Below are 13,271 nucleotides of genomic sequence, written 5' to 3'. Positions count from 1 at the left end.
CAGTGCAGAGTCAGCTTGGGATTTTCTCTCCCTCTCTCTCTCTCTCTCCACCTCCCCCACTCGTGCTTTCTCTCTCTCTCAAAATACATAAACTTAAAAATAAATAAATAAAATATTTTTTAAGTGTAAAAATTAATAATGGGAAACCACACTAAAATGGAAGCCTGAGGCCAGAAGGGGGAGCTCACACCCTACCACTCCATATCAATTACAGGAAGCTGTGTCAATTTCAGAACCTCCAACAGGGGAATCCACAGGAAAGAATGATCAATTACAGTTCTCAACAGGAAAAGAGGGACATGCAGTCTCCTACAATAAGTCAACTACCCCTGAAACTCAGCCAATTAACCATCATCACCCTGAACTCCTGCTTCTCTTTGATGGACTTTCCTCCAAAACAGCCCCTCCCAACTTCCTCCTTCTCTATAAAATAATGTTCATCTCCTTTGTTGGAATAGCCTACGGTTTTTGCCATAGTTTGCTTCTCCCGAATCACAATTCTCTGCTATAGCAAATAAACCCATTTTTTTTTTTGCTAGTAAACTGACTTTACTTATTTATTTTATTTATTTTTTTAATTTTTTTAACCTTTCTTTATTTTTGAGACAGAGAGACAGAGCATGAGTGGGGAAGGGGCAGAGAGCAAGGGAGACACAGAATCCGAAGCAGGCTTCAGGCTCCGAGCTGTCAGCACAGAGACCGATGTGGGGCTCGAACTCACAAACTCTGAGATCATGACCTGAGCCGAAGTTGGGCACTTAACCGACGGAGCCACCCAGGCGCCCCTGTTTATTTGTTTTAATGTTTATTCATTTTTGAGAGAGACGGAGACAAGAGTGTGAGTAGGGGGAGGGGCAGAGAGACAGAGAGAGAGGGAGACACAGAATCTGAAGCAGGCTCCAGGCTTTGAGCTGTCAGCACAGAGCGAGATGCAGGGCTCAAACTCACGGACCATGAGATCCTGCCGTGAGCCGAAGTTGGACGCTTAGCAGAGTGAGCCACGCAGGCACCCCACTAACTTTATCTTCAAAGTTAATAGAAGGTACTGAAAATAAACATGTTTAGGTTTTTTTCTCCACCTTCCTGAATTCAGTCTGGACAGCCCACCTTAAGATCCTTTGGTAAGGTTGAAGACCATGGCCACAGTATTTTGCAGCCCCTTCTCATTAGGAGGAGATGGAAACTAGTACCCCTCTCCTTGAATCTGGACTGGCTTCGTGACTTGCTTTGACCAACAGAATGTGGCAGAAGGTGTGAGTTTGGAAGATAAGTCTTATCCTTAATTCCCACTTTGATTCTCTTGGAATGCTGCCTCCTGATGCCCCATGTAAGGAAGCTGATCTAGCCCAGGAGCTGACAAAGCTTTTCTATAAAGGACCAGGTGGTAAATGTTTTTGGCTTTGTGTGCCATAGCCACAGTTCCAATAGGAGTCTCTACTTACAGAAGCCCAAGTTTGAATTTCGTAGGATTTTCACGTGTCAGGAAATATTAGTCTTTTGATATTCTTCAACCATTCCAAAGTGTAAAGACCATTCTCAGCCTCTGGTGAACCAGATGTGGTCTGTGAGCTGTGGTTTGCAGACCCCTGTTCTAGCCTATTGGATAAGAGGTCACATGGCGGTATTGACCCTAAAATGAAAACAATTTTTTTTATTTTTATTTTTTTGTTAAATTTTTTAATGATTTTATTTATTTTTGAGACAGAGAGAGACAGAGCGTGAACGGGGGAGAGTCAGAGAGAGAGGGAGACACAGAATCCGAAGCAGGCTCCAGGCTCTGAGCTGTCAGCACAGAGCCCGATGCGGGGCTCGAACTCACAGACTGTGAGATCATGACCTGAGCTGAAGTCGGACGCTCAACCGACTGAGCCACCCAGGCGCCCCAGAAAACAATTATTGTACCAACAAAATGGGCTTGTTCAGGAATAGCAGAGAATTGCAATTCGGAATAAGCAAGCTACGCAAAAACCACAGGCATGTCCGGCAAAGGAGAGGACTGCGATTTTTTGGAGAAAGAGGAAGTTGGGAGGGGTTGTTTTGAAGGGAAGTCCATTGGAGTTCAGGGTGATGATGGTGTCTCATTGGCTGAGGGGATTGAGTCCAGCAGGGGGACTGCCCAGCCAGACAGATACAGTTGATCCCTGTTGTATGAATCCACTCCAGTTCGGGGTGATCTGTTACACAGCAATAGCTAACTGGGACACCAGGTCTAGAAGATTTTTCCAGGTTTAGAAAAACATGAGAGACTCTGAAAGAAACTTCGGATTGGCTTTAAACAATAAGAAAGGAAGTCACAACATCTCCATTCCCAAGACGTAATTCATGTTGTCAAGGTTTTGTGAATGACCTCAGTCCCGATATGTCCTTGTTACATTCTGTTTTTTTTTTCAACGTTTTTTATTTATTTTTGGGACAGAGAGAGACAGAGCATGAACGGGGGAGGGGCAGAGAGAGAGGGAGACACAGAGTCGGAAACAGGCTCCAGGCTCCGAGCCATCAGCCCAGAGCCCGACGCGGGGCTCGAACTCATGGACCGCGAGATCGTGACCTGGCTGAAGTCAGACGTTTAACCGACTGCGCCACCCAGGCGCCCCATGTTACATTCTGTTTAGAAATGGTTTCCCCAGATTTTCCTCACTCTCGCGACTCGTGTCGCGAGTGCAAAAGATGCACCAAGAGCAAAATGATCTCGAGGACAGAGGACTCTTCTATAATGTTTGTGAGGTGCCAGGCTTCTGTTCTCAGAACAGAAAAGAAATAAACATTAAAAAAAAATAAACAAATAAAAATGTCTCCAGGCATTGCCAGGTGTCTCCAGGGGCAGTTGAGAACTACTGCGTATTTATTTATTTATTTATTTATTTATTTATTTATTGACAGACAGTATGAGCAGGGGAGGGGCAGAGAGAGAGGCAGACACAGAATCAGAAGCGGGCTCCAGGCTCTGAGCTATGTCAGCACAGAGCCCCATGTGGGGCTCGAACTCACCAACTGCGAAATCATGACCTGAGCCGGAGTCGGACGCTTAACCGACGGAGCCACCCAGGTGTCCCGAGAACTACTGCTCTAACCCTTTATTCTGTTGTAGTGGGTTGAGTGGTGGCCCCCAGAGAGATCTGTCCGAGTCCTAACCCCGGAACCTGTGACCGTGACCTTATTTGGAGAAAGGGTCTTCGCGGATGTAATTAAGAATCTCAAGATGAGATCATCTTGGATTATGGAGGTAGGTCTTAAATCCAATGGCAAGTGTCTTTGTAAGAGACAGAAGAGGAGACACACGGGGAGAAGGCCATGTGAAGACGGAGGCAGAGTGACGTGGCCACAGCCGAGGAATGCGTGGATCCTTCCCTAGAATTTCCAGAGGGAGTGTGGCTGTTGACATTTTGATTTCGGACTTCTGGCCTCCAGAACTGTGAGAGAATAAATTTCTGTTGTTTTAAGCCACCTGGTTTAACACTTTGTGATACTTTGTTATGGCAGCAGCAAGAAACTAATACCCCTACTTGTGGTGGGCACATGAATTTGGCGGAGAGAAATTGTTCACTCCCACGTGGTGCTCATGGTCTGTTTATAATGAAACCCCCAAGCTATGATCTTTCAGTATTTTACTTTCAATGGATGCTTCATTTCTCTCCTTCTGGAAAGTTCTAAGAACTCCCTTCGCCGTGGCCTGCACCCCAGGGAGGGAGATGCACGGTTGGCTGTGCCCCTACACCCAGCAGGTGCCTGGCCCATTCATTCCGCGGATGCGAAACCCCTAGTCAGCCGTGGCGCAGTGGTGATCAAGAAATATTTGATGCACGGCGTTCCAGGAGGCGGGCATTATCACCCAAGGGCAACCAAGGTACAGAGGGGAGAGGTGACCAGTCCAAGGCCACCAGCTGGAGAGGGGTAGAACCTGAGTCTGTCCCCGTCTCCAGGCCTCAGTTTCCATTTCTGTGAAATGGAGGTAAGACGGCTTCATCTGGAAAACCAGGCGACAGTTGTATTTCAGAACTGGGAGTTTTTGGTAGCTTAAGGAGATAATTGAGGGTGAAATCTGCTGTATCTTACGTGATGCCCCTGGGGCTCTCGGGACAGCCCTTAAGCAAAGGGATACATCAGGGATACAAAGGAATAATTGACCACTGAAAGCAGTGACAGCAGACTGGGTCAGCACAGGGGGAGGTGGTCCCTCTGTAACCGGAAACTGCGTTCTCCTCCTGGTGGGTGTCCAGCTGAAAGACAACCAAGCCAAGAGTGGGAAAAGGAAGGGTTTTATTTGCAACAAGTAGGGAGACCACTGAGGATATTTCTCCCAAAGCACTGTCCCCGCCCTCCCCAGACAACAAAATTGGGGAAGTCTGAAACTAAGGGTACATGCATATTCATGAAAGGGCTTGGCAAAGGAGAGCGCTGTAGAGAAGTGGGGCAAAAGTCATCGATGTTTGAGTGTTCCAGGGGTTTAAACCCTGCAAAGATTCAAGAGTGTGGTGGGTCCATCTTTCCCTCTGAAACAGCAGCGGGAGTTTTTTTTACCACCAATGTATTGTCTCTGATGTGGTGAGGTTCTCCCCTGGCCAGGTAGTGGCTGTTTTTAATTCCTTTTGTTCCTTTAAAATCGTTAACTACGGAGGTCTTGTGATTTTAACAGATCCCAGGACGTTCTGCAAGAAATGTGGTTGGGCATTTCACAAAGTGGCTGGGGACCTAAAATGACTTCTCTTATGTTAAGAAAGTTACGGCTTGTCTTTCTTTTTCTTAATGTTTTTATTTATTTTTGAGACAGAGAGACAGAGCATGAGCAGGGGAGAGGCAGAGAGAGAGGGAGACACAGAATCTGAAGCAGGCTCCAGGCTCCGAGCTGTCAGCACAGAGCGTGATGCGGGGCTTGAACTCACAGACTGTGAGATCATGACCTGAGCCAAAGTCGGACGCTCATCTGACTGAGCCACCCAGGCATCCCAAAGCCTTGTCTTTCTTTTTTCGGGAACCTCTCGCCCTATTTGCCTACACCTGCATCTGGAGTTCTGGCAGTTCCGGCCTGAAGAAGAAAGTTGGGTTTCCAGAGCCTTTTGGATTTGGGGATTTCAGCCTGAGGACCTATAAGAGTATCTCCAGGAGCTGTGGGCACACTTGGGAGAGATTGCTTGTCTGGGGCACTATTTAGTCAGGTCTCAGTAAACTCTGTAAGATGGAGAAGAGGAGGAACGGGGAGAGGAAGAAAGAGGAAGAGGAGGGGGGAGGAGGAGGGAAGCCAGGAGGGCAGGGGAGGAGGTAAGAGGAGGGGCCGGGAGGAGAGGGATAGAACAGAAGAGAAACGGAAGGAAGTGGGGCGGGGGAGAAGCAAAGAAGGGGGAGAGTGGAGGAAAGGGGGAGGGGAGGAAGAAACCTGAGGAGGGAGACGAAGAGGAGGTGAGAGGGAGGAAGTGGGGAAAAATGAAGGAGTCTGGGTCGAAGGAAGGAGGGGGAGGAGAAGTTTGAGGGAGGAGACAAGGGGAGGAAGAGGGAGAGGAGGCAGCGCAAGCCTCCAGGCCACGTTTGTGAATGAATGAATGACTCCCAACTCTAGCTAGCGTGACAGCTCCAGTCCTCAGTTTCTTGGCCTGTAAAATGGGGGTGATCACAGTAGTGCTACCTGGCAGGACAAGAGTGCAGCTGTAGTTACCGGTCACTGCTGACTGCTGATCCCTGCCCAAGGAAGTAGCAGACCAGTGGCTGGCTCTGGGCCTGTCCTCCTGATCTGCCTCCTTGCCCCCCATTCCACCCACCCTGGGCAGCCGCAGGCACCGATGGTAGCACGTGGGAGGGGTGGGAGCCTGCCCAGCCCTGTCCTCCAAATGGCGCTGGAAGCCGGCCCTGGCCGCCTCCCAAGGAGAGCGCTGGGAAGGTCGGCCAAAGCAAGGCCGAAAACAAGCAGGGGTGGGGTGGGCAGGGGGGCAGAGGAGGGGGAGCTTGGAGGGAGGGATCCAAGGCAGTGGCCTACATGGGCATAGCGCAGGCAGAGCAGGGCCCAGGAGTCTGCAGAAACAGAGGGTCTGGAGGACCCACCTTCTCGGGCTAGGTTTGGAGTTCTCTGTCTTGGCCTCATCGTCCCCGCCTGAGCTTCTGGGAACCCACGGGGAACCGGCCAAGACTGAGGGTCTGTGAGCCGCTCCAGGTCAGCCAGGGACCAGGGTGGTGGGCAGTCAGGCGGGCGCTAGCCCGTGCCTGATCGGGAGGAGGGCTTTTGGGTCTCTGGGTGGGCATTTAGGACCCTGGGTACGGGAGGGTGTGGGGAGCCTGGTGTGCGGATTTTGCCCTCCCTGGGCTCTTGGGGTGTTAAAGAGATTTAACTGACGAGATTTTGCGATATAGGTTTGGGATTAGTTGGGTCCTTGAAATGGATCATTAAGACAGATGGGGTTTAGAACCTTCTGAGGGTCCTAGGCTGTGAGTTTAGGACTCTTCGGGTCCCCGGAATGTGTATTTAAGACCCAAGAGGCTATGGTGCTTGGATATAGGACAAACTGGGGCAAGAATCCAGCACACACAGGCCCTGAGTGTGAACTGGGATTTTCTGGTGCCCAGGGGTAGGAATCTGTGTGCCCTCTAAAGCTCAACCCGAAGCCACGCCCCTAGGCTGCGGGAGCACGTGCTTTCTAAACGCCGCGCGGGGGCGGGCGGAGGGAGGGCCGTTTGGTTGTCTTGAAGACAGCTGCGGCCGTCTCTGGGCCGTTCTAGCCCCGGGGTCTCGTTGGCCGTCGTCTCTCTGGCCCGGGGCCTCTCTCTATGGTCGTGGCCTCCGGAAAGAGGCGGGCCTTGGCTAAGCGGCTGAGGAGCTCCGGCTCTTGACAAGTCAGAAGAGGGCCTTGGGGCGGGCCTGGGCTGGCAGGTGGGGAGGGGCCTAGGGCGCTAGGTGGGCCAGTGTGGGGCCCGGAGGGTGACGATTGGGGTAAAGCTCGAGGGAGGAGCCAGTGGCCAGGGGTGGAACCTGTGCCTGGGATAAGGGGCGGGCGAAGCCCGGGGCTAGGGGAGGGGCCTAGCGTGGAATGGGCGTGGTATGCATTTGTGGGCGGGACCAGATCGTTGACTGGGGGCGGGGCCAATGGGTGGCGGAGGAAGGGTAGAAGCGGGACTTTGGGGGAAAGCTCAGGCCCTGTTGGCTGGACAGGCTTGGGAACGGGAAAGATCCTGTAACTGAAGACAACGGCTAGGTCAAGGCATGGGGAAGGGCTGGTCAAGTTACGGGGAAGCGACTGGGTCCGTGGTAGGGAAGAGGTGGAGCCCATGCTTGGAGCCAGGTCGTGAGGATGGAGCTTGGGTTCAGAGTCCAGCCTCTAGGTCAAGACGTGGGGCAGGGCTTGATAGTGACTGACGGAGGGGAAGAGCTGCGTCTGAGGGCGTGGCCTGTAATAATGATTGGCAAAGAAGCCTGAGGAGGGTTAGGAACCAGGAAGCCTGTATCCAACATGGGATGGGGGCGGGGCCCTGATCCAGGGGCGGAGCCTGTCCGGAACACGGCCAATTCAGGCAGGAGGGCGGGGCCCAACCCGAAGGCGGTGGCCTGGGCTCCCCGAAGAGGCGGAGCCGGGGCCGGGGGGCGGAGCCCGGTTGGCTGTGGGGCGGGGCCCCAGCGGCTCGCGGCCTCAGCGCTCTCCGCCTCCCCAGGATGCGGGCTCCGGGTGCAGGTTCGGCTTCCGTGGTCTCGCTGGTGCTGCTGTGGCTGCTGGGGCTGCCGTGGACCTGGAGCGCAGCGGCGGCGCTCGGCGTGTACGTGGGCGGCGGCGGCTGGCGTTTCCTGCGTATCGTCTGCAAGACCGCGAGGCGGGACCTCTTGTGAGTGCATTCGCGGCCTGGTCCCCCGCCGGCTGCGCGTCCTGGGGGTGGTCAGAGGTGGAGGTTGCAGCGGCGGCGTTGGGGGGTCCTGAGGGCTTGGGGAGAGGGGTTTTGGATACTGGGGGCGAGGCTTAGGTGAGGGCGGGGTTAGGGGCGGGGCCGGGACCTGAAAGAGTGCCGGGTAGGGGGTCACTGAGGGGAGCTGCAGGGGACAGTTTGAGGGTCTCTGGAAGGAGATGAGTAGGTTTCAGGCTTCTAGGGGCTGCTTTGGAGACTTCAGGGCACTGGAAGGTAACTTGGAGATCTTTGGGGGAGCTGGTTGGGGTTCCAGAGAGCTGAGGCTGATTGGGAGCCCCTGGGTATTTGGGGGTCTCTGTGGGGACTTGGTGACTGTGACAGGCCTCTCGGGGCTCTTCATGGATTCTGGTAGGTCCCTAGGGTCCCACAGTGGTGACCCAGTGGTCTCTGGGGGCTGCCAAGACACTTTGGGTTTACTTAGGGCTTTCTCGGGTGTGATGGATGAAGGGGCCTTTTGGGGTACCTGTAAGGGACTTTTAGGGTTCCTGAAGGGTGTGTGTCTCCACGGGACAATTTACCGGTTTCTCTGTGGCAGTAGCGCTCTTTGAGAGTTTGGAGTCTGTGCAGGATTTGGGGGGTTCAGGTTTTGTGGAGAGGTTGCTGTGTATTCCAAGACTTGTTTGGGGAGTCTCTGGAGACTGTGATCTCACGCGAGGGGATTTTGGTGTCATAGGCAGGTATCCCTGGAAGAAGGTCTCTGGGGTGTCTTTGAGGGGCTTGCCTGAAGAAGCTGTTGCGGGGGTCTTCCTGGGTGGGGGGGAATAGGTGTCGTGGGGGATTCCCGTCCGAGCAAATCTTGGTAACAGTCCCCACATGGGAATGCCTGAGCACCTGCTGTGGCCGCGAGGCTGATCCTTTCAGGGAGGTGGGGGGACTGACCCATTAAGGGTGAAGAAACAGGCTCTGTGAGCAGCAGGGATGGTGTGCAGCTGGGGAAAGTTCCACTGCCAGTTGACTGGTTCTGAACCTTCCAGCACCCGTCCTTTCCTCTCCATGCGCTGGCCCCTGCCTCTGCCTTGGTCTTTCTGACATGCACATCTGAGCATGCACTCTGTTCACCTACCCTCCACGACCCCCATCCTCTGCAGGAAAAAGACTCAACCTCCAGCTGGACACTGTGACCTATCCTGGGATCTGCCCACTCGCCACTCCCCACCTCTATCGTGTCATCTGGCCCTCATATCAACTTGCCTTGTCAGGCTCAGGATGTTCCCTCTGCCTGGCACACGCTGGACCTCCTCTTGCCTGGTGATGCCTTATGATGTTGCCTCCCTCGGGACCCTTTGCAGAATTTTCCTACTCAACACCTTCCCACGGTTCCTTGTTGCCCTTAGAATCGACACCACCTGAGGTTCCTGACTGTGTCCACAACCTCTTCTCCTTTCCTTTGTCACTCTTCCAGCTACACTGGCCTTGCTGTTCCTAAACATGCTCGGCCCCAGGGCCTTTGTACTTGCTGCTCCCTCTGCCTGGATCCCTCTTCCTTGCTATTCATTGTCATCATGCCATCGCTTAAATGTCATCTTAGAGAGCCCTCTCCTGACCCTGTGTCTCTGTACACTCTCCAACCTTGTTGCTCCTTGGCAGGATGGCCAATATTTGCTGAGTGCCCGCTCCATGCCAGGCACCATGCTAAACATGACTTCTCGAAGCCCTCCCAACAACCCTATGGTGTGGGTACTCTCTTGTCCCCACCTTACGGACGAGCAAACTGAGGCACAGCAAGGTTTCGTCGCTCGCCCAGGTCGGGGGGAGTAGTGGGGACAGGATTTGAACCCAGGCAGTGTGGCTCTAAAGCTTGACTTGTAACCGCTAGCGACATTCATCGTTTGTAATGATCTTGTGTGTCTGGTTTATTGCCTTTTAATTCTTGAGTCTCTTTCCCCCCACTAGACGGCAGGCCCTGTGGGGACACAATGGAGGCTGTGTTGGTCTTAGTGTCACGGTGGCCCTGGCCTCCACGTGGGGTGGCACATTGCAGGAGCACAAGATATGTTTGCTGGCCGGCACGCCTTTCCCTACCCCCTTGGGCTCGCACAGGCCCCAGCTCTGCCTCATTGAGCCAGAGTGTCTGTGCCTGGCTGTCCCCCCTGGGGATGGGGCAGGAGCTGGGTCTACTCGGAGGCAGCCTCCGAGATGGCCCAACGTCCTGGTCTTCACATTCTCCTATGATCCCCCCTGCTTTGAGAGTGGGCTGGATCTAGAGACTTGCTTCTAATGAACAGAATACGGCAAAAGAAATGGGCTGTTACATCCGAGGTTTGTAATATGCACGACTGTGGTGCTCTCTCAGATCTTTCCCTCTGGAAAAAGCTGGCTGCTGTTATGCAAGGCAGTCCTGGGGAGAGGCCCACGTGAGTGAACTTGGAAGTAGACTCTCTCCCAGTGAAACCTTGAGATGACCTCAGCGCCAGCCAATACCTTGATTGCGGCCTCATAAGACGCTCGAACCACACTGCTAAGCTATTCCTGGCTTCCTGACCTTCAGAAAATGTGTGCTAATAAATGTTTCCAGCTGGTAATTTTGGAGGCAATTTGTCACACAGCAATAGCTAACTAACACAGCTTGTATGGCCCTTTCCGTGGACCAGGCCTTGTGTTCTCACAGTCCGATAAAGAAGGAAGGGCGCCTGGGTGGCTCAGAAGGTTGAGTTTCCGACTCTTGGTTTCTGCTCAGGTCATGATCTCGCAGTTCGTAGGATCGAGCCCCACGTCGGGCTCTGTATTGACAACTTAGACCCTGCTTGGTATTCTCTCTCTCCACCTCCCCCTCTGCCCCTCCCACCTTCACGCTCTTTCTTTCTCTCTCTCTCAAAAATAGATAATTAACTTAAAAAAGGGGGCGCCTGGGTGGCTCAGTCGGTTAAGTGTCCAACTCTTTTTTTTTTTTTTTTAATTTATTGATTGATTTTGAGAGGGACAGAGATAGCATGAGTCGGGGAGTGGCAGAGAGAGAGAGAGAGGAGAGACAGAGAATCCCCAGCAGGTTTCGCACCGTCAGCATGGAGCCCAGGGTGGTGCCCAAACCCACGAAACGGTGAGATCATGACCTGAACCCAAACCAAGAGCCACATGTTCAACTGACTGAGCCACCCAGGTGCCCCCTAAATGTCCGACTCTTGATCTCCACTCAGGTCATGATCTCATGGTTCATGGGTTTGAGCCCCATGTCCGGGCTGTGTGCTGACAGTGCGGACCCTGCTGGGGATTCTCTGTCTCTGTCTCTCTGCCCCTCTCCTGCTCACGTTCTCTCACTGTCTCAAAATAAATAAATACAACCTTTAAAAAAAAAAAAAAGGATGCCTACTAACCCCATTTACAGGCACGGAGAGACGAGGTCCCTTACCCGGGAATGCTCAGGCAAGGAGGGCAGGGCACTGGAGTTCATGTTCTTAGCCCCTGTGCTGTGGCAGGGGAGCTGCCTTTAGACCCAGGGTTCAGAAAATCTGTAAGCACCCGACTCCAGTTCTCCCACCTCGTTCTGTATCCTGTATTCGCGGCGTGAAATCTGATCACATTTATTCTTGTTGGTTTCTTTCTGCCCGGGTGTCCTGGAGCTCAGGGTGAAAACATGAGGGGGCAGAAGGAACAGAAGGATGAGAAGAAGTCTCATTCAGGAAGGGCCCAGAGGCGCACAGTGGCTTCTTTGTCCCCAGGGTGGGGGTGGCTTGGGCTGCTGCCAGGCCGGGGCAGCCCAGGCATGTGGCTGGAGCTGAGCACTGGAGTCTCCTGTCTGCCCACGTGGGTGTACTCCGGAAAGGATGGGGGCGAGGGCAGGACGGGACAGGCGGTGAGAGCTGGGCCCATCCCGAATGCTCATGTAACCTGATCGTGACCGGCTATAGCCTCAATTCCTGTTTCTTGCAGTATCACCGGTGGACAGGGTGGGGGTGGGGGCCCTCCTTGCAGGGGCTGCTTCCTGTGGTTCCCAGCCTTGCTGAAGGTCCTTTCCCCATGGCTATAAAAATAATACCAGCTTCTGGGGTTCTTGGGGTGCTCTGTCAAGTTCACTCACAGGAAGCTCTTAGAGGAGAGCTGGGTACCCGGTCGGTACTCAGATGCGTTGGTGCTGGTTGCTGTCGGCTGGTGGGGGGAGGGGGGGCTTGGTGGCTGTGTAAGCAGATGGTTGGGAGCTTGATGGCCAGAGCCAGGGTGGACCTCAGCTCTGCCCCTTGCTGGCCCATGGAAAGTTGCCCTCTGAGTCCCAGTTCCTTTATCTATAAAAATAGTCCTTATGTAATGTCTCTCCCTCAAGAAGCATGAATTGAACACCTCTTGTGTGCAGCATGGGCATATGTGGCGAATGCTTTATTAATGCTTTGTTAGGCCTCAGGAGGAGCAGAGGGACCCTGGTGGGGGTCCTGGTTCTGGGCTTCTGCCCTGACTTGCTGTGTGACCTCGGGCATGTTAATGCACCTCTCTGAGCACCCGCCTCATCCCGTCATCTGTCACATGGGAATTTTAGGACTCTGCTTCAGAGGGTGGCCATAAAGTTCGCACAGCACCCGGCACATAGTAGGTGCTCAATAAATAACGAGGCTGCTCACCTCAGCTAGTCTACTTATTACCGAACGGGTGGGATATCAGGATCTGACCAGGGAGGGCGTCTTCTGTCTCTTTCCCAAGATATAGTTACAGAATCTGCACAGACCTTCCTGCCGTCCGTGCCCACAGGTGGCCGAACATTCTCCGTCATATTTCTTAACTGGCACTTTCTTTCCATTTTTACTTGTCATTTTTACTTTTATGAAAGTCATGCAAGCTTCCAGATGAAAGATTCTCAGCCCTCTACCTCATAAAGCCACTGCAAACATTGAATCAACAAATACTGAGGTATCATTCCTAGAGAAAATACTGGGTTAGGCTTCTGCAAACCTCCTGTCACGACATTTTTATCAACCAATCAATACATGATCTTGTTTTATGTTTATTCTATTTAAAGACACCTCATTTTATAGAAGTTCTTTTTATTTATTTATTTTTTATTTTTTTAATATAATTGAGTGGCTTCCATACAACACCCAGTGCTGATCCCAGTGAGTGCTCTCCTCAATGCCCATCTCTTTTTGTTTGCTTTGAAGTAAGCTCTGGGCCCAACATGGGGCTTGAACTCATGATGTCGAGATCAAGAGTCACATGTGCTACTGACTGAGCCAGCCAGGCACCCCTATATTCCTTTTTTAAAAATACATATTCTTGGGGCACCGGGGTGGCTCAGTCGATTGAGCGGCCGACTTTGGCTCAGGTCATGATCTCATAGTTTGTGGGTTCGAGCCCCATGTCGGGCTCTGTGCTGACAGCTCAGAGCCTGCAACCTGCTTCAGATTGTGTGTGTGTCTGTCTCTCTCTGCCCCTCCCCCACTCACGCTCTACATCTCTCTCTCAAAAATAAATAA

At 52.7% G+C, this 13,271-nt stretch overlaps 1 protein-coding gene across 3 annotated transcripts in view; it reads left to right on the top strand.

The window, feature by feature from the left end:
- The first annotated feature begins 5,937 nt into the window (after positions 1 to 5,937).
- Positions 5,938 to 13,271, top strand: part of SLC27A1 (solute carrier family 27 member 1) — a 32,538-nt gene continuing 25,204 nt past the window's right edge. The window contains exons 1-2 of one of the 3 annotated variants that reach the window (XM_086698679.1): positions 5,938 to 6,139; positions 7,630 to 7,797. In XM_086698679.1, the coding sequence (XP_086554805.1) occupies positions 7,631 to 7,797 (167 nt within the window). In that variant the 5' untranslated portion in view covers positions 5,938 to 6,139; position 7,630. The remainder of the gene's footprint in view (positions 6,140 to 7,629; positions 7,798 to 13,271) is intronic. The other 2 variants (XM_086698678.1, XM_086698677.1) reach the window with 2 other exon arrangements.

This window comes from Puma concolor, chromosome A2, assembly GCF_028749965.1.
Source record: "Puma concolor isolate L17-30 chromosome A2, mPumCon1.1.hap2, whole genome shotgun sequence".
NCBI lineage: Eukaryota > Metazoa > Chordata > Mammalia > Carnivora > Felidae > Puma > Puma concolor.
This window is presented reverse-complemented; position numbering and strand designations above follow the sequence as displayed.